This window comes from Silurus meridionalis, chromosome 22, assembly GCF_014805685.1.
Source record: "Silurus meridionalis isolate SWU-2019-XX chromosome 22, ASM1480568v1, whole genome shotgun sequence".
In the NCBI taxonomy this organism is placed as follows: Eukaryota; Metazoa; Chordata; class Actinopteri; order Siluriformes; family Siluridae; genus Silurus; species Silurus meridionalis.
The window spans coordinates 14,929,923-14,949,310 of NC_060905.1; the positions used below are offsets into that span (position 1 = coordinate 14,929,923).

The 19,388-nt window shown below is 39.9% G+C and overlaps 2 protein-coding genes across 2 annotated transcripts; one reads left to right on the forward strand and one right to left on the reverse strand.

Annotated features, from left to right (window-relative positions):
- The first annotated feature begins 2,652 nt into the window (after positions 1-2,652).
- chrac1 (chromatin accessibility complex subunit 1) lies at positions 2,653-6,655 on the forward strand. The gene is made up of 3 exons (XM_046834299.1): positions 2,653-2,836; positions 5,488-5,614; positions 5,873-6,655. The coding sequence occupies exons 1-3, from the start codon at positions 2,699-2,701 to the stop codon at positions 5,944-5,946; spliced, it is 339 nt and encodes a 112-aa protein (XP_046690255.1). The 5' UTR covers positions 2,653-2,698; the 3' UTR covers positions 5,947-6,655.
- A 4,672-nt stretch (positions 6,656-11,327) lies between these two features.
- Positions 11,328-18,288, reverse strand: si:ch211-57n23.1. Its single transcript, XM_046835499.1, has 4 exons — positions 16,124-18,288; positions 15,175-15,275; positions 12,554-13,039; positions 11,328-11,777 (listed from the first exon to the last, which is right to left on the reverse strand). Exons 1-4 carry the CDS (start codon positions 16,154-16,156, stop codon positions 11,639-11,641), a joined length of 759 nt encoding a protein of 252 aa, XP_046691455.1. The 5' UTR covers positions 16,157-18,288; the 3' UTR covers positions 11,328-11,638.
- Between the last annotated feature and the right edge of the window lie 1,100 nt (positions 18,289-19,388).

Consider the following 19,388-nt stretch of genomic DNA (forward strand, 5'->3'; position numbering starts at 1 on the left):
ATCACACTACCACCACCATATTTTACTGTTGGTATGATGTTCTTTTTCTGAAATGCGGTGTTACTTTTACGCCAGACGTAATGGGGGACACACCTTCCAAAAAGTTCAACTTTTTTCTCATCGGTTCAGAATATTTTCCCAAAAGTTTGGGGGATCATCAAGATGTTTTCTGGCAAAGCTGAAACGATCCTTTATGTTATTTTTGCTCAGCAGCAGTTTTCATCTTGGAACTCTGCCATGCAGACCATTTTTGCCCAGTCTCTTTCCTAGGGAAGAGTCATGGACACTGACCTTAACTGAGGCAAGTGAGGCCTGCAGTTCTTTGGATGTTGTTGTGGGGTCTTTTGTTACCTTTTGGATAAGTCATTGCTGTGCTCTTGGGGTAATTTTGGTCGGCCGGCCACTCCTGGGAAGGTTCATTTTTTCATTTGTGAATAATGGCTCTCACTGTGGTTCACTGGAGTCCCAAAGCTTTAGAAATTGCTTTATAACCTTTTCCAGACTGATAGATCTCAATTACTCTCTTTCTCATTTTTTTTCTGAATTACTTTGGATCTCGGCATGATGTCTTGCTTTTGAGGCTCTTTTGGTCTACTTCACTTTGTCAGGCAGGTCCTATTTAAGAGATTTCTTGATTGGAAACAGGTGTGACAGTAATCAGGCCTGGGTGTGGCTAGAGAAATTAAACTCAGGTGTGATAAACCACAGTTTTAACAGTGGGGCAAACACTTTTTCACACAGGGTCATGTAGTTTTGGATTTTGTTTTACCTCAATAATAAAAACCTTCATTTAAAAACTGCATGTTGTGTTCACGTGTGTTATCTTTTACTAATATTTAAATTAGTTTAATGATCTGAAACATTAAAGTGTGACAAACATGCAAAAAAAATAAGAAATCAGAAAGGAGGCAAAAACTTTTTTACACCACTGTATGTACATATGTATATCATGTTATCAGGAGCATGTGATCTTGATATGTCTTATATTTGCACAGTTATACTGTATATTACTATATACACTATATCATATATCTTATAAATAATTGATATATCTTATATCTTATCTACTGCACCTTCTGTACATTAATCACTCTCATCCCAGTACATATGGACCATCATTTAATATGTTGCTATTTATTGTCAATAGGCCACTTTGCACTTCTGGTCAGATGCTAACTGCATTTCATTAGATCTGTAAATTGCACAATGACAATAAAGTTGAATCTAATCTAATCATTATCAACATTTTCATCATCATCATCATCATCACTCTGTGCTTTACTCTGTGCATCTGGGGAAGATTTTATAACCTCTTCATCTCCGTAAAGCTGCTTTGGGACAATGTCCATTGTTAAAAGTGCTATTCAAATAAATCTACATTGAATTATTATTTGTTATTATTTGTTGCTTTGTTGTTATTGTAAAATAAAGTATTTGTTTCCAAGTAGGCAATATTCTTCTTTAAATTTTGGGATTTAAATAAAGGAATGGGAATTTGGATTGTTTAGGGGCAGATATAATTTTTCTGGAATTTAAGGTCAAGATATTGGAAATATTAAGAACAAATCATTTTTTTTATCATCTGGATGAAGTCATCTTTGTTCCACACGAACAGCTTGAAGATTCAAAAAAGTGACTGAGCAACTCGAGAACTATGAGGAGGGAGTTGTGAACCGTCTGATACAATGGACTTGCAATTTGCATGATCAGATCTTCATTTAAAGACCCATGACTGAATAGTACACCTCAGAGAAGATAAAACTGTAACGAATCAACATTCGGTGGCATTTAGATGAGGATAGTCCCTTTTTGACTCTGGATCCTCTCAAGGTTTCTTCCTCAGACCATCTCAGGGAGTTTTTTTCTTGCCACAATCAGCACTGGCTCACTCGTAAGGGGTAAACTTATAGGTACCAATATGTATATTAAAATTTTATAACCTCTTTATCTCTGTAAAGTTTTGGGATATGTGAATAAAATGCAACTGAACTAAATTGTATTTACACCATATCAGAGATGACCAAAATAGAGGCCTCAGGCCAAAGATGACGTGTTGACTTTTGATTTGGCTCACCATGCTTTATATAAAGAGAAAGAAAGAAAAAAAAAAAAAAGCCAGTGACAAAGACCTTCATTTATAATTTAGTATTACATCTCTTTTATTTTTAAGCTGCAAAAAATGTCAATTAAAGCGAAAAGTTGGTAATATATATAATTTAGATTCACCTCAATTTGGAAATCCTTAAAAAAAAAAAGCAGTTTCATGAGATCCACTAAACTATGAAAGTAAAACTGCATTAGTTCAGAGTCATATTTTGGATTTATTTATATACGTGTGTAGTAGGTTCAAAAAAAGTTGAAGAGATTTAAAAAGCGATTACCTGGCAACCACACATAGCGACAGGTGAAATCAAAAACAACTTTGATATTGTGGGTAATGTAGTTTAAAAATGTAATTAGACTACACTATTTTGTAAAGATATGTTTATAAAACTGTCAGATGAACATTGCACGCAACAATAAAATAATGTTCTGTTAACGTCTGGTCAAAAATGTGCGCGCAGACGAGTATTTATGAGGAATTTTCGAAAACATTGCGGCTTTATGTTAGTAACCAGAAAACTACATTTCCCATGTGTAGAGGCTATGTGAAAGCCAAATTGAGTACTTCCGCTAAACTGGACCACGTTTTGGAAAGATGGAGAAGAAAGTTGAGCGTGCGGCGGAGGGGAAGAACATGTCTCTGCCTGTTTCACGTGTAAAACTGATCATGAAGAGCTCTCCGGATGTGTCGTGCATCAATCAGGACGCTCTGTTTCTGACCACGAAAGCGACGGTACGAGTTTATTATTATTCCGAGGGCAGCTGCTTTCACTTCATTCTACTGGTAGAACTGTGAGCTCACAATGACATGAATGAGATGTTGCATAGTGATTTTATATATATATATATATATATATATATATATATATATATATAAACTCCCACTGGACTGGTATCAACAAAAATTTTTTAGTTAAAGGTACCTAGAAAGATTACTAAAGTCCGCCATCTGACGTCACAAACTCATTTTCATATTCACCACATGGTTTTGTGACGACACAACAAATCAACCGATACAGGGTCAACGCAGAACGAATAAAAACTTCTTCATTTATGTTGGATTGACCTTTGCATCCTTTAAAAAAAAAATCCTTCCCCCAGGGCCAAGGTGCTCCATAAAACAACATTAATGAACAAAAAGTAACACAAAATTACACAAAACTAATTATGACATGACGAAGTGTAAAGACAACATGAGACAGTGAGACTGTAGACGCCTGGTGACACTGCAGCCCAGACCAGTTAAGAAGATTTGTGTTAATGCAAATAGATTTGTCCATATAAATACAGTACCTGTAAACACTAAATTGCACACAGCAGTTTTTTGTGCAAACATTTAGGCAGGCAAGGCAATGCACGTGTGGCTGTGTCTCAGCCGAGTCCTTTTGTATTTAGGAGTCGAAGGGCTTGTGGGGAAAAAATGTTAAGAGTCTGGATTAGGGAAGGGTATGAGAACCAGTATTTTTTTTAGACCGACACGTAATTAGCTCAATGCAGGACTACCGATAAGCTTGAGGACAAACGATACTGTTATCGATACTTGCATTGTTTTATCTCTTTATAAAACCTTTACCAGCAAAACTAGGGCTGCATCTAACGATAATTTTAATAATTAATCGGATAACGCTTCTTTTTTTCTTAAATCGCTGTTTGCTTTTTATAAATATATAAAACCCTAATTGATGGTATTTATGTATAAAAGTTTACAAAAAAAATGCCAAAGCCTCATTGAACTTTTATTTAGATATTTTAAAGCTTATACTAGCTGCTTGTTGAGGAGTGCATGGGGAATTTATCCTTGAACTCATGCTGGGTTGTTTAAAAAAAAAAAACAGCATTTGTGTAAATCAACATTTGTATTGCATTTTGCAGATGGCAAGTTGACAACCATGCTTAAAAAAAATCTATATAAATTTGAAATCAATATAATTTTTTTTGACAATTTTGATATAATAAAATACACAGATATTTTGTTCAGTTGTGAAGATATAAGCATCTAGAATATATTAAATTAAATTTTGTATAATAATTAAATGATATATGCATAAATCAAATAACCAAACATTGAAAACAAGCATTTGAACAAATGCTATAAAAAGAGAATGGAAACACAGCAAGTTAACAGGCTTAAAAAGAAAGTAAAACAAAATATATGCATTGGTGTACAAATGCATAAACCACAACAGTAACTAAAAATTGAATCGTTACCTGCTGCTGTTATTTGCTGCTTTTATATTTAGTGTTTATTCGCACTGGTTGAATCGAATCCATCACTATGTCACGAGCGAGCTGATTGTGCGACCTGATGACAGAACAGATCCAGTGCGACTTTCCTGAAGTTACAGTTTACATAATCACTCCATTAAACTGTACCATTTTCACATGATGAGGATTAAACAGTTTCGCCTTCATCTGTGACACCAGTGTGGGTTTTTTTTTGTGTGCTCGTGCATCACTGGTACTTCCATCCCACACGAACTCCGCTTTGCATAACTTCCAGGTAGTTTTCATTGTTGTGTTGAATATAAAATGCTCCAATGCCTTGGATGAATTGGGACACACACTTGTTCCTGCTGCCGGTTGACCCTATACTCTCCCCCTGTACTGTCCGCTATTTTCCTGAGCTGTGTTACCAAATATTTTCGATTTTATCGATTAGTTGGTGCAGCCCTAAACAAAACACTCAATCTAGCTCAAGCAATGCACTGTATTTACCGTCTCCATCTGCTCTCGGCTTCAACTGCAACTCCCCTGCCTCAACCTCATGCGAACGCAACATTCATTGTTAAATAGGTCTTTAGTTCGTACTAGTTGTTTTTTGAGGACACCACATAATTTTTTTATATGTAAATGATGTTAACACGACTAGAAAGGGTTTCACGATCAGTAAGGAATAAAACAGAGCGATACGTTGGAAGACCCTGAAAACACAGCAGAGTGTCATAGGGCTGTCACTAAATCTATAGTGGAAGAAAGATGGAGTCAAGCTGGTTCAGGTAGAGTAGGCAATAGATAAGTTAGAGAATTCTGGCATCTCTAACAATTAGGCGATTACATTCTATTGTGCTCCTATGCACATGCCATTCATTATGCTGTGCTGTGGAATGCTGAGGAAATCTCTCTCTCTCTCTCTCTCTTTTTGAAGGGTCTTTTTATAAAAAAAAAGTGCTTTATGATGTCCCTTATTCTGTTTGCTAAGAAGCATTTGTAACTGCAGTGCCTTCAACGTGCCTTCAGCAGTAATAAAATACATTGAAATTTGCAACATCTTTTTGCATCAATTTATAGACAGTTGTACTGATAAGAAGTACTTACTAGTTGGATGATTATGAATTAATTTATTAGTGTTGAGCTGAATGTCTAACCTTTTAAACATGTTCTTAGGAGCTTTTTGTTCAGCACTTGGCGTTGACCTCGTACAATAACGGCTCAGGAAAACAGAAAGGCACCTTGGCTTACCGTGATCTGGCCAAAACTGCTGAGGAGACAGAAATGTTCCAGTTTCTCACAGGTGAGAGATTTGTGTTTCTCTGAGGTTTGAACCTGATGTACAGTTAGGATGTCATGGCAAATTTAATACTGTCGTTCTTCCCAGTTTTATTAGTTATCATATAGTATGTAGAGTTTCTGAACAAGATGTGAACAGGTGTACACATGTAGCACTTTTGACTTTTCTTGATCAAATTAAACCATTTGAAGTGGAAAATGTATATCAGAGAACATTTCTTCCCCATATGTCCTTATAATCTTTCTCTTTCTCCCTTGTTAGATATTCTTCCAAAGAAAATCTTGGCCAGAGATTATCTAAAGTCCCTGGAGAAAATGGAAGAAGGAGACAACTGATTTATTTTTCCAGCTCATTAGCAGGAATTGTTACTTCGACATCAGTCTAAATATAGTTTGATGATAATATAATGTGAACCGACTACAAAAAAAAGGATCCAGACATCTCACCCCAAAAAATGTATACAGTTCCTCACAATTTGGGGTAAGGAACAACTAAGGAATAAGGGCCTGACCACCACCCAACTACCTTCAGCTCACACAGCAAACTCGCAAGGCAGAGTGGCTGTGTGAAGTGTTTCTTACCTTTATTTATGCATAATTGTTGATTTGCTTTTGTGTTTTTTGTTTAAACCGGCTCCGATTCTGACATTACAGCCGCTTTAAAAGCGGTTCCTCAGGGTGTACACACTGCATCATTAAATGAGCATTACAGTATCAGTTATTTCTTACCCCTTTTTACACCTGGAAATGGAAACTCTCTCTCATTGTACATATTGTGAGATAAAAACTTGATAACTTTATCTTTTTTTGTTAGAAATCTGCGCTAGTGAAAAACATACACCTGCAGGGTTAATTGCGGTGCCCTTTACTATAGATCAGAATCGAGTACACCACGGCTTGCTTGTATTCTTCTACTGTTTCTACTGATGACATGCACTGAATTTCAGAGCCCTCAAATTCTTTATACTTGAGTATTTTGTATAGTGTACTGTATAAATGTTGGTGTATATTTTTCAGTAAATAAACCTTTGTTGTTGTTTTTTTAGTCGCTGTTTCTTTCTGGTCCTGTAAAATGATTGTCATTTAGGAATGTTGAATATTAATGGATTTATAATTCTGATTATAAAATTGCAGTGTTATTTCTAGAGATCGACCGATTAGTTGGTTTCTTACCGATAGTTGATTGCTGGAACTATCGGCTATCTGCAAAAATCCATACCTATATTTTTTCCGGCTTCTAGAGGCAGATCAATGACACTATGTGCTGTTTGTTTTTACTCTGTGAGACTGCGCTGCACAGAGAACGCTATATTTATTAATTAATCTATTCATATTTAATTTAGCACATTTTCATAATTACATTTTTGTAATAAAGTTCAGTACTTTTTTACTTGGATTATTATTATTTTTAACAATTAAAAAATCTGTTGGTTTATTCGGTTATTGGAAAGTACGATCCAACCTAGCTATAGGTAAAATCCACTATCGGGCCATCTCTGGATGAGTAATCATGCTGTTTTCACTAAATATTAAAAAATGTTGGTGACTTTTCATGGTACACAAAAGTATTGGGACACCCGAGTTTTCCAGCAATATGTGGTTCTTCCCACAAACGTGGAGGCACACAATTGTAATGTCTTTGGATGTGGTAGCATTAAACTTTCCCGCACTTGAACTAGGAAACCCAAACCTGTTCCAGCATGACAACGTTCCTGTGCACAAAACCAACTCCATGATAATTTTGTTGTCATGAAACATCTCCTGCTATAGAGCTCAAACCTCAGCCCTATTGAACACCTTTGGGATAAATAGGAATGCTGACTGCAATCCAGGTCTACTCACCTACATCATTTTTCACCTCATGTTGTGAGGTAAGGAAGGACAATCGCACAACACCCGATTTTCGAGAGGCACGTTGTGGTGATCTCGTTCATCTCCTGGTGTTCGCATCTCCGTTATGGCGACTGCGAGCCCATCCGGTTGCACAGCAGTGGGGGAAAATCCCTCACGACCGTGTGCATGCAGGTCTATGATCTCATCTAAAGATTTTCATCCAAAGACTCTCATCCCCTGTTCATAGCGTGTTTGGGAGTTAGACACGCAAAGGTTGTACTCGCTAACCCCAAATGCTGCCCACATTGCTCTCGTTTCCCGTTAAGGGTTTTTGCCACCCGTGGAGAGGGACGAGGCTACTTCTCAGGCACGGGGTAGCTGGGGAGAGTTGATGGATGCAGTGTCTCCTGACCTTCCTCCGCCTTTTTGATTTAAACCCTTTAGTGGGGGACAAGGAAGAGGAGGAGGAACACGATGAGGTTGCTCGTCTTTTGGAGGAAGATTTGGAGGAAGTCGAGGAGGATGCTATACTCTCTCCAGATCTTCTTTCCAGGCCTGGAAGTGCTATGGGCCCTCCCCCCATGCCAGGTGAGCTGGATCTCATTAAAATGTGTAGAAGAGCAGCCAATAAGCTTTTTATCGACTGGCCATCTCAACAAGTGCCATCGCGCGCTTCCCCAGTTAAGCAGCTGATTCCAGCTATCCCTGCATGTGTCGCAGAATTGCGGCATTTTTGGGACAAACCCTTCTCACATAGAGTACCCGTTAAGGGTTTCTCTAGACTGGAGAAAGGTGCACAATATGGAGGATTTGGGGATGTCCAACCCTAATCGATGGGCTGCCCTATCCTCCTCCTCCCCTTCACTGCCGGGACGGACAGAGAGGCTGTCTGCCTCTCTTTTCCAAAAGATTTACCACTCCTCTGCCCTGGCGGTTAGAGCTTTGAATGCCACCTCACTGCTCACAGCATACCAAGCGGAGCTCATAGAGGAGATGGGAAGGCAGATTGATGCTGGGACAGCCAGGGTTCAGGGCCACTAGGCCCCCCCCCCACCCCGGCAGTCAATGCAGGTGGAGGCTCGCCAAAAACAGCCCCGAAGTAAAGCCCTTTTTTTTTACAGCAGCGGTGGCTAGGCATTGCCCAGCTAACCCTCAGGGAGGGAAGAAAAGATCGGCAACCTAACCTGTGGTCTGATTTTGGGTCAAAAGAGGGGATACAGCACTCAGAGTCTCTGTAGCACCCCTCGACTCATCTCAGGAGTCTTGTCCTCCCTCTCTAGCGGAGAAGCGTTGGGGAGTGATTGAAGAACAATGTTCAGTAAACGGAGGTTCTCCGGTTGGAGTATTGGCACCAGTTCACCCAGTGCCCAAAAAGTTACTTCTCCCCTCTCCACCTGCGGGGTTATTCAAGAGAGAGGTCAGAAGGTTCTGCAATCGTTCTCTTTTTCAAGGAAAAAAAATGTGTTCTGTGCATCCAGGCAGTGGGCCGAGGGCACAGGTGTGGGTAAAAAATCATATAAAAACACACAAAAAAAAACCGAATCAGAGTTGCAACCCCCAGCTCTGCTGCTAGATGGCGCCACCATGCTGCCTGTGATCGGGAGCTGCAGTGGCCTGCTCTCTGCTCACGCAGAGAGTTGGCGCGCATGTGCAGTTCACCCTTGGGTGTTGTCCACAATACAACGAGGTTATCGTCTGCAATTTACCGTGAGATCACCACTCTTCAACAGTGTGATATGGTCAACAGCGGAGGGAGAATCAGCTCAGATCTTAGAGGACGAAATAACCTCTTTATTGAGCAAAGGGTAATTCAATCGGTACCGCAGGAGGATAGCTAGCACGGCTTTTACTCCCAGTATTTACTCAGAAAGTGCAAGTTCAAAATGCTCACATTAAAAGCATTGTAAAGGGTTATTCATCCCAGAGACTGGGTTACATCAGTATATCTGAAAGACACTTACTTTCACACAAGTATTTATCCAGCGCACAGGAAATTCCTAAGGATTGCCTATCGGGGCACAGCCTACAAATTTTTGCCAGTTCCGTTCGGGCTGGCACTAGCCCCAAGGATCTTTACCAAATGTGCAGAGGCTGCACTATCACTGCTGAGAGCAGCGGGTCGCAGAGTGTCAGCGTTTTTGGACAATCTTCTCCTCCGCGCTCCGTCACGGCGGCAGGCGGAGGTGGATACCAGTGTGCTTGTGTCTCACCTAAAGAGCTTAGGCTTCAGAATAAACGAGACAAAAAGCTGATTGGTGCCCACGCAGGAAATAATCTACCTGGGTCTCAGGCTGAACTCAGACCTGTATCAGGCTTTTCTATCAAAGGAGCGCATAAAGTCGATTCGGGGTTGTCTCTCCATCTTCCAGAGAGGAAAGAGTTTCAGACTTCCGTTCAGACTCTGTTTACGCCTTTTAGGGCTGATGGCTTCGGCAGTGTCTGTCATCCCATTGGGACTATTGCGAATGTGAGAGTTTCAGTGCATATATAAATCGCTAGGGCGGAACACGTTCTCCTCGACTTCACAGTCTAGCACGAGAACTCATGGTGTGGGGCATGAAGAATTCAGTCATTACGGGCGACTCATGTCCTGGGAGTAATGAATGCAGAATCGGATTTCTTGTCCAGGGGAAATCCCCAGTACAGGGAGTGGGCTCTCCACCCTCAGGTGGTGAACCTGTTATGGTAGAGGTTTGGGATTGCCGTAGATCTCTTCACCTCGCACGAAAATACTTATTGCCCTCTATTCTTTTCTCTGGCAAAAGAGACGGTGCACCTATGGGTGTGGATGCGTTGACTCACCCGCGGCCAAACGTACTGCTTTACGCATTTTCTTCATTTAGTATGATCGTGCCGACTCTAAAAAGAGTAACAGAATGCGGTCACTCAGTAATACTGATTGCTCCAAACTGGCTGGGGAAGTTTTGGCTGACGGAGATGATCCAGCTCCTGCACGATTGACCCTGGCCTCTCCCGCCTCACAAGCGCACAGAGAGATTTTTTTACCCGGCACCGGACAGAGTGGATCTCTGGGCCTGGCCCGTAAGAGGTTGAATCTAAGTGTCACAGGTTTTTCTCCAAGTGTGATTGAGACGATTCAGAATGCGAGAGCAGCTTCGACGCGCTCTGCATATGAGAGGAAATGAAGTATATTTGAGCTATGTTCAAATTGAGTATGAAGTATATTTGAGCTATGGAAGGCAGATTGCCCCCTTTCACTGTTATGCTTTGTGCAAGAAATTTTAGATAAGGGCAGGGCGTTTTTTTAACCGTTAAGGTTTACCTCGCCGCTGTTTCTGCATGCCACGTAGGGATTGACGGTCATCACCCGCTAGTGTGCAGGTTTATGAAGGGGGCGCGGCGTCTGAACACGTTTTCAAAGCCCCTGATTCCACCGGGGGATCTGTCTGCGGTCCTTAGCATGCTCTCTCAGCCTCCTTTTAAGCCAATAGAGAGTATTGGTTTGAAGCTCCTTACACTGAAGGTCGCTTTGTTATTAGCTCTTAGTGAACTTGCTAGTGAACATGCTTTGTCGGTTCATAACTTCTGTATGCGGTTTGCTATGGATTTCTCGCGAGTGACTCTCAAGACTAATCTGCAAATTGTCCCTAAGGTGAGAAAGTCAGCTTTCGCCTGCAGGCAGGTGGATATGCTGATTTTTAATACGCCTCCTTTTTCCTCAACCGACGCTTCATTGTTTGTGCGTTACGTCACTATGTGGACAGGACGAAGGGATTGACGCCCTTGGCGATTCCCATATTGAGATACCTCACTCCTGTTATCAGAGAACCGGAGTTACGAAGGTAACCTAAAGTTTCCACAAATCTTTGCCCATATAGTGTAGAAATAGTTGACAAGGTGTAAAAAAGTATACAGACTTAATCTAGTGATTTGATGTATATTTATAAAATATATAAACAGCTGTCAAGCAGCAAAAAAAAGAATATAAATATATTTAACATTTGATTTTCCTAACAATTAGTAACCATAGAGGTGTTCAGTTTTGAAAGTATTTCCAATCCTGTATGAAAGAGATCCTGAAGTAAGCTCTCATGATATCAATACATCATCATGTGACCTACTCAGAACATAAAATCAGAGGTATAATACAATAGAGAAAGTCATGCTTTAGGTGCAAAACCCAGTTTCCTCACAGGCATTGGAACGTGTCAAACATCTGCTGTAACTTCATTCATTAGTTTAGTAGTCGGGTCAGTCGAAGCTGTATGGCATCCAATGTCCTCTCGAGTTTAGAGAGACGCTGCTCCAAAAGAGTTGCCATTTCTTCCTTGATGTTTAAGGAGTTTGTGGTGTTTGCAATCCGCTCCTTTATACTGGAATGAACAGGAACTTCATTTACTCAATCATGTTGATCATTGATCAAGAAATAATCTACACATGATCATATAATATTACAGAAGTCAATTTTGTCATTGAATTTTTTAAGCTTATAAACGTGTTTTGAGTCACCTTTTCCCTATGAACAGCGCTTCAAAGCATGTTATCGACCTGTACTTACCTGTACTTGTACATCTTATCGATTATGTACAAATGAAATAAAAAATCTATACTGTTTTAAGAATTAGAACCAAGATAAATCGGGTCTAAAATGTTTCCACCTTTATTGTGGTATTGCAACCACCAACATTCATATACATTTAGAGCATTTAGCAGACACCCTTTTCCAGAGCGAATTACATTTATCTAATTCATACAACTGAGCAGCTATGGAGTTAAGGACCTTGCTCAGGGGCCCAGGAGTGGCACATTGGTGTGGCTGGGATTTAAACTCATGACCTCCTGATCCAAAGTCCAATGCATGATTTACATTTACATCTCAAAAACCTGCAAATGTAATAAAAGTGTGCAGACTTTTTATATGCACTGTACATGTGGATATGATGCATGCATATACACATGCTGGTGCATCACACCATACTTGTGTCCTTGGAGCTAACTGTCAACTTTAAAGTGGAGTCCCATCCAGGATGTATTTATGTCCAATTGTATTCTTTATTTTTTCCTGATGTTTCACAAACTTCACTGCATTTCATTGGCCCTGTACTTGTATTGTAATAATACATTTGAATCTAATAGAGATGCATTTTACCTTGCAAAGGTATCATGTCCTCCACCCTCCTTTCTCTTCTTGTCCAGGTCGAGGAAGACCTTCTGCATGGATTCTACAGTCTGAGAAATGCTCAGGTGATCTTCCCGTACCCCTTGGACATCCGTCATCGCTTGCTGCTCATAAGAGACTCCTCCCTCCTCCAGACCGCTGGCCTCAGTCACGGCATGGAGTGCTGCTCGGTTCTGCAGCACTAGCAGACGGGTCTTCTCAAACTCTTCTGGCCCTGCTATGTCTTCCCAACACACAGGAGAGGACGGTGGCAGCCAGAAGCGCTGAGTGCAGTTCGCTACATGTCCAGGCGTCTCTGTAACAAAGGGACTGTGAGCAGGGAAGCTGTGCAACAGCTCGCGCAAGCCAGAGCCCCAGTCCCAGTATCTGCCCTCCATGTCCACGTCAATGCCGCCTCCGGTGCGGCACACACTGAGACTGAGAAGAAGCAGGAGAAGCCTTGCCATCCTGCTGCAGCTAAGAAAAAAGAAAACACTTCATGCTGTTTCTGAGAACATTAGATATTTTTTCTTTAAGCTCTTCCTAGAAATCCAAGACTGTCACTACAAACATTGCCTACAGAAAGTGTTAAACATTAAGACACTTTTCACCCCAATCATGGTACATTTTCAATACCCTTTGCACATCTGCCATTTGCACCACCATCTTATGAGCCTTATACCTATTTTTATACTTGGTCATCCTGCCAGAAGAAACTGTAATGCAAATTTAATGCCAATTGCCAATTCAGTGACTTTTTTTACTAGATTTGGTGACTTTTTAGAGCCTTACTGACTGTATAAAAAAAAAAAGGCAGGACTTCATGATGTCATATGAATTGCAAAAGCAGTTTTAGTCGAGTTGTGCATGCATGAGCCATTGTGTCCCCAACAACTACTTAGTGATGATCAAAGTTTTCCAGTGACTAATCTCTGAGCATTGTTTTTTCAGTGACCAAATGACTGGTTACATTCTGTACATCCAAATTATAAAGTCCTAATCCCTGCTGTTTGTCCCAACAAAATCTTCTTCAGCAAAAGGGTTATTCTGTCTGCAACCGTTTCATTCATGTATATTCTATCACTTTGTTATTTATGTCTTCTTACACAAGGAAAACACTAAACTTCTTTTAGATACATAATGCCATGACAAAGAAAAATAATATGTCAACTCTAGTACAGTAATCCACCGCTTTGCCGTGGTTCGAATCTGGTGCCCTGGTTTATTGCAGAATTGCATTTGCCACATAACTAATTTGTTTAGCTGATTTTCCAAAAAACATATGTTTAATGTTGAAATAATGAAATATATTAATACAAATATTATTATTAATTATAAAATGAAGTGAAATGTTGATACAGTAGAGTACTGTATACATAAAATAGCATTTTTGGGGTGGCACGATTTATCGCGGTTTTTCATTTATCGCGGGTGGTTTTGGAACGTAACCACTCCGATAAACGAGGGATTAATGTATTCTATATTCTATTATACTTGTCTCCAAAAGTCTCTGTGCAACATGTTTTGACGTGCAAATGACCATGTTGATGTAAGGTGGAGACCACAGACCAGGTTGATGCAAGACAATTTCTCCACGGACCGAGGTGGGGTGGGGAGGTGTTCCGTATATTGTCACGAGCAATAACACGAATATTATAGTACTGTTATTCAGTGGCGGGCTGCGCATTTCATGTCTAGGCCTACAGTGGTGTCCTGCCTCAAGCAATCCACCTCTTAATACTATCATGGCGATGCCACGGCTATAAAAATCATTAATATTATAGAGAAATGCAGTATAACAGAGCGCTGCATCACAAATTTCATGCAGTAAGAATGAATGCATTATCAACGCAAGAAACCTAATGAATTCAACAAGTCTCCTTTCACTGCAGCCACAACTGCACAATATACATCATCTCTAGCAGAACCATCAATATTAACCTCATAAATTTAGCTCTGGGGTTTTCCATGCATTTTTGTACATTATGGTTTTCCTGAGGGTTTGAAATTTTGCCTTAATTATATTTAGTATATTGTGTTTTTTGTGCAAATTGGAGGCCGGAGCCAGACGCAGACTGTTTCCTTATCTGGCGACAGCAATAAATAGGAGAGAGACAAGAGTTAAAACTGGACTTTAAAAACCTCCGAACACAAAAAAATATGCATTCTAACAAACAGACAAACACACAAACACACACACACACACATTGTTGTGAAAAAAAAATAATTTCTTTTTGAGCGGCTCGGTACCGAATGATCCACGGCAGGGCAAATTGGAATAGGCAAATAATTCGATGACGTCATCCGGTGCCTGTTTGAGCTTGTGTTAGTTTCCCCTGAACAGAGTCGGCACGACACACAACCGAAGTGCGTGATAAAAGCGACACGACGACAACGCCACATCTCCACATGTGTGTTTGTTTGTTTTGTACTTAGAATAAACTTTCATTCTCGGACTTTAGAGTCTAAAACACATCTTGTGTCGCATTCCACGTATGTATCTTTACTCATCCCTCTGTTATTTACATACATTTGATCATAGAACCAACAAACTGAACATGACAGTGAAATAAAAGTTGTGAATAAAGGTTATTAGAAGTTTATGACCTTACCTTGGGGGAAGCGAGGCGTTGTTTACTCGCTCCGATGGGGCTTGTGTGTGTGTGTGTGTGTGCGCGTCTCTCCAGTTCTCACAGCTGGAAAATCTGACTCGCTTTCACCGCACCATTTGTTTGCCGGCATTAATTAACCATCAGAACACACAAGAAACACAGAAAAACAAGACATAAGCATGTGGTGTTTAAAACAAAACAAACAAACAAAAATAGTATGCAAAACGCCACAACATGGAAACATAGACAGGAAAACTGTCATTAAAGTATTTTCATGTTTGGTTTGTAATAATGAAACAAATAAACCAGGCATATAAGCTTTTAAGTCATATAGGTTTATATTGAAATATCTGTATATGACTGAAATGACAATAACATTCTACTTAAAATTGACTTGCATGGCCTGGTTTGGTTGTCAGATTGGATCTATTACATGCAAAAAATACACATATCCTTGAGCTGTGAAACATCTGGATGAAGCTTCGATCCAGCTGAGTAGCTGAGGGTTACGAGTCCTGCTAAGGACTCCAGTTAATGTTTCAGTTCACACCCAAGTGTCTAAAAAAGTGGAGAAATCTGTCTTCAGTAGAAGAGAAATATCCTGTCTGTGTAAGAAACAAGACGTCACAGTGTGGACCAGGATCAGGAGGTAATGCTTTGAAAGCCACCAACGTAATGAGCAACTCAAGGTCTTTGAGGATGGATTTGCACTGTAATCAATATCAACAGTCTACTACAAAGGCTCAGGACCACATGTTGTATTTTAATGCTTTTAGTTTTTCGAAGTTGCTTGGGAGCATTTCTCAAATCAAAATTTGCAAACCAGTAAGTGACTAAATGATGTAGAGGTTGAACAAGTAGTTTTGAGAATTTCACTTCTGATCCGAGAAACGCTCAAAAGCAACTGAGAACATCTGTAAATCCCAGGTTGCATTTAATCACTGCTCACCTCAACAATGATGAAACTGTAATGAATGGACATTTAGTGATGAGGATGATGGGTTCCCTTTCGAGTCTGGTTCCACTCAAGGTTTCTTCCTCGTACCATCTTTCTTGCCATTGCCTCGTTCATTATGAACAAACGTACAATTACAAGGAAACAAACTTATAGAATCTTTATCTCTGTAAAGCTGCTTTAAGACAATGTCTATTGTTCAAAATGCTATACAAATTAAAACAAATTCACGAATTCAGTTAAATTATTGCTTTGCCACACTGATGTTGATTCCTTTCCAATAACGCCACATCCCAAATGGTTTTTCTTGATAACAATTACACAAAAATACAGCTTGTCGTGTTTCTGGAAAACTGTCCTGATTATGCTCCAGTGCTGGAAACTTATAACAGCTGTTACAAAGCTCTGGTACTAGAGACTCCTTCAAAAATGCTGAATATAACGTCTCCTCTCAGAAAACTGCACTGCACTTTAATAATAATTGTAAATTAACACGGTAATATGGTCATCTCTAAACAGTTTTTGTTTACAAGCCTTTTATCAATTCCACCCAGGCCTTTAGTGGTGTCCTACCTGAATCAATCCACCTCTTAAGACTATCATTATGAAGCCACGGCTCTAGAAACCATCAATATTATAAAAAAACGCAGTATAACAGAACGCTGCATCACAGACGGGTATCTCATACAGCGAGAATGAATGTGAGTACTAAAGCAAGAAGCCCAATGAACACATCAACAAATCTCCTTTCACTGCAGCCACAGCTGCACTGCTCACATACATCATCTCCAGCAGAAGCATCAATATTAACCCCTGATTTTCCTGCATTTTTTATTCTATGCATTTCGGTTTTCCTTAAATTTGTAAATGATGTATGGAATGTAAATGTTCCATAATGTTGATTTTGAAAAGAGTGATCACAGGTTTATCTGTAACACTCCCATAAATACTGATCTGATACTGAAAGTTTTTGATCTGTTTTAAAATACAAGAAAATGTCAGGTTTGATCCAAAGTTTGCTCCTCATACCATCTCTGGTCATTTTTTGCCATCGTCGACAGTGACTCGCTCATCAGGGATAAACTAGACTAAGACTAATTTATGAATTTGAAATGCAATCTATTTTTTTGTGAAGCTGCTTTGAGAACATTTCTATTAAAATCGCAATACAAATAAAACTGAAAGAAAATTTGCTATTGTCAAAATTCATCCAGCATCAATTAATATAATAGAAATCAGACCTCTTAAATAAAATCACCATTTTTACAATGTGTCAAGATTTTTAGTGGCACTTTAGAGACAATAACACAAATAAGACAACTGGTTTATAAAAACATGAAGTGTGGCGTTTAGTAGCTATTTATAATGTTACTTCTAATCTTACTGGACACATCTGCCTGAAGCTATACTGGACTCTGGATATGGTTTTACGTTATTACAAGCAGTAAGAGAGCGGGGTGGAAAATCCGAGTCTCTTAAATGGATGACTTGATGCTTTTACAAGAACCTGTCTGTGGTTTCTATTATAAGCACACTTTTTCCTCATGTTGCATATCTGGATAAAGGACGAGTGTAAAGCTCAACATCGTATTAAAAAGGACAGCTGGACAAAAGAATGGTGTCAATTTATATGGCAAACTTGGATGCAATTTTTTAATTTATACATGGATTGTATATAGACACTGCAGACATGTTCGATGTCCACATACGGTCTTTAATCTAGACCTCATCAATGGCTGTTTTTGTGCTTTTATATTAAACATGAACATTGCCTTTAGTTTGGGTTGCGATATTATGTGCTCAAGAGAATCCACATCATCTGGGTTTATTTTCTGAATGTTGTTTGGTTGGTTAAACCGTTTATTGGGATTGTTCTGTCAAGAAGAATGAGCTCATTAAACAGGAATGAAAACAGAATCTGGCAAAACACAATGTTGGAACAGAGGAACGCACAAATGTCTGCAATCAATCTGTCAACCCCTGTAGTAGTTCTCCTGAGCACATGAAGGTGAAATGGAATAAAAACACTATTAAATTGTGAGAGACCGTCTAAAATAAACTACATGCACAAAAGTATTGAGACATCTAACATTTCCAGCTACATGTGGTTGGTCATTAAACTGTGCCCCTGTGCACAAAGCCAACTCCATGAGGATATGCTTTTAATGGTTTTTAGTGGAAGCTCTTGAGTGGCATTATACAGGGAGTGCAGAATTATTAGGCAAATGAGTATTTTGACCACATCATCCTCGTTATGCATGTTGTCTTACTCCAAGCTGTATAGGCTGGAAAGCCTACTACCAATTAAGCATATTAGGTGATGTGCATCTCTGTAATGAGAAGGGGTGTGGTCCAATGACATCAACACCCTATATCAGGTGTGCATAATTATTAGGCAACTTCCTTTCCTTTGGCAAAATGGGTCAAAAGAAGGACTTGACAGGCTCAGAAAAGTCAAAAATAGTGAGATATATTGCAGAGGGATGCAGCAGTCTTAAAATAGCCAAGCTTCTGAAGCGTGATCATCGAACAATCAAGCGTTTCATTCAAAATAGTCGACAGGGTCGCAAGAAGCGTGTGGAAAAACCAAGGCGCAAAATAACTGCCCGTGAACTGAGAAAAGTCAAGCGTGCAGCTGCCAAGATGCCACTTGCCACCAGTTTGGCCATATTTCAGAGCTGCAACATCACTGGGTGCCCAAAAGCACAAGGTGTGCAATACTCAGAGACATGGCCAAGGTAAGAAAGGCAGAAAGTCGACCACCACTGAACAAGACACACAAGCTGAAACGTCAAGACTGGGCCAAGAAATATCTCAAGACTGATTTTTCTAAGGTTTTATGGACTGATGAAATGAGAGTGAGTCTTGATGGGCCAGATGGATGGGCCCGTGGCTGGATTGGTAAAGGGCAGAGAGCTCCAGTCCGACTCAGACGCCAGCAAGGTGGAGGTGGAGTACTGGTTTGGGCTGGTATCATCAAAGATGAGCTTGTGGGGCCTTTTCGGGTTGAGGTTGAGCTGAACTCCCAGTCCTACTGCCAGTTTCTGGAAGACACCTTCTTCAAGCAGTGGTACAGGAAGAAGTCTGCATCCTTCAAGAAAAACATGATTTTCATGCAGGACAATGCTCCATCACACACGTCCAAGTACTCCACAGCGTGGCTGGCAAGAAAGGGTATAAAAGAAGAAAATCTAATGATATGGCCTCCTTGTTCACCTGATCTGAACCCCATTGAGAACCTGTGGTCCATCATCAAATG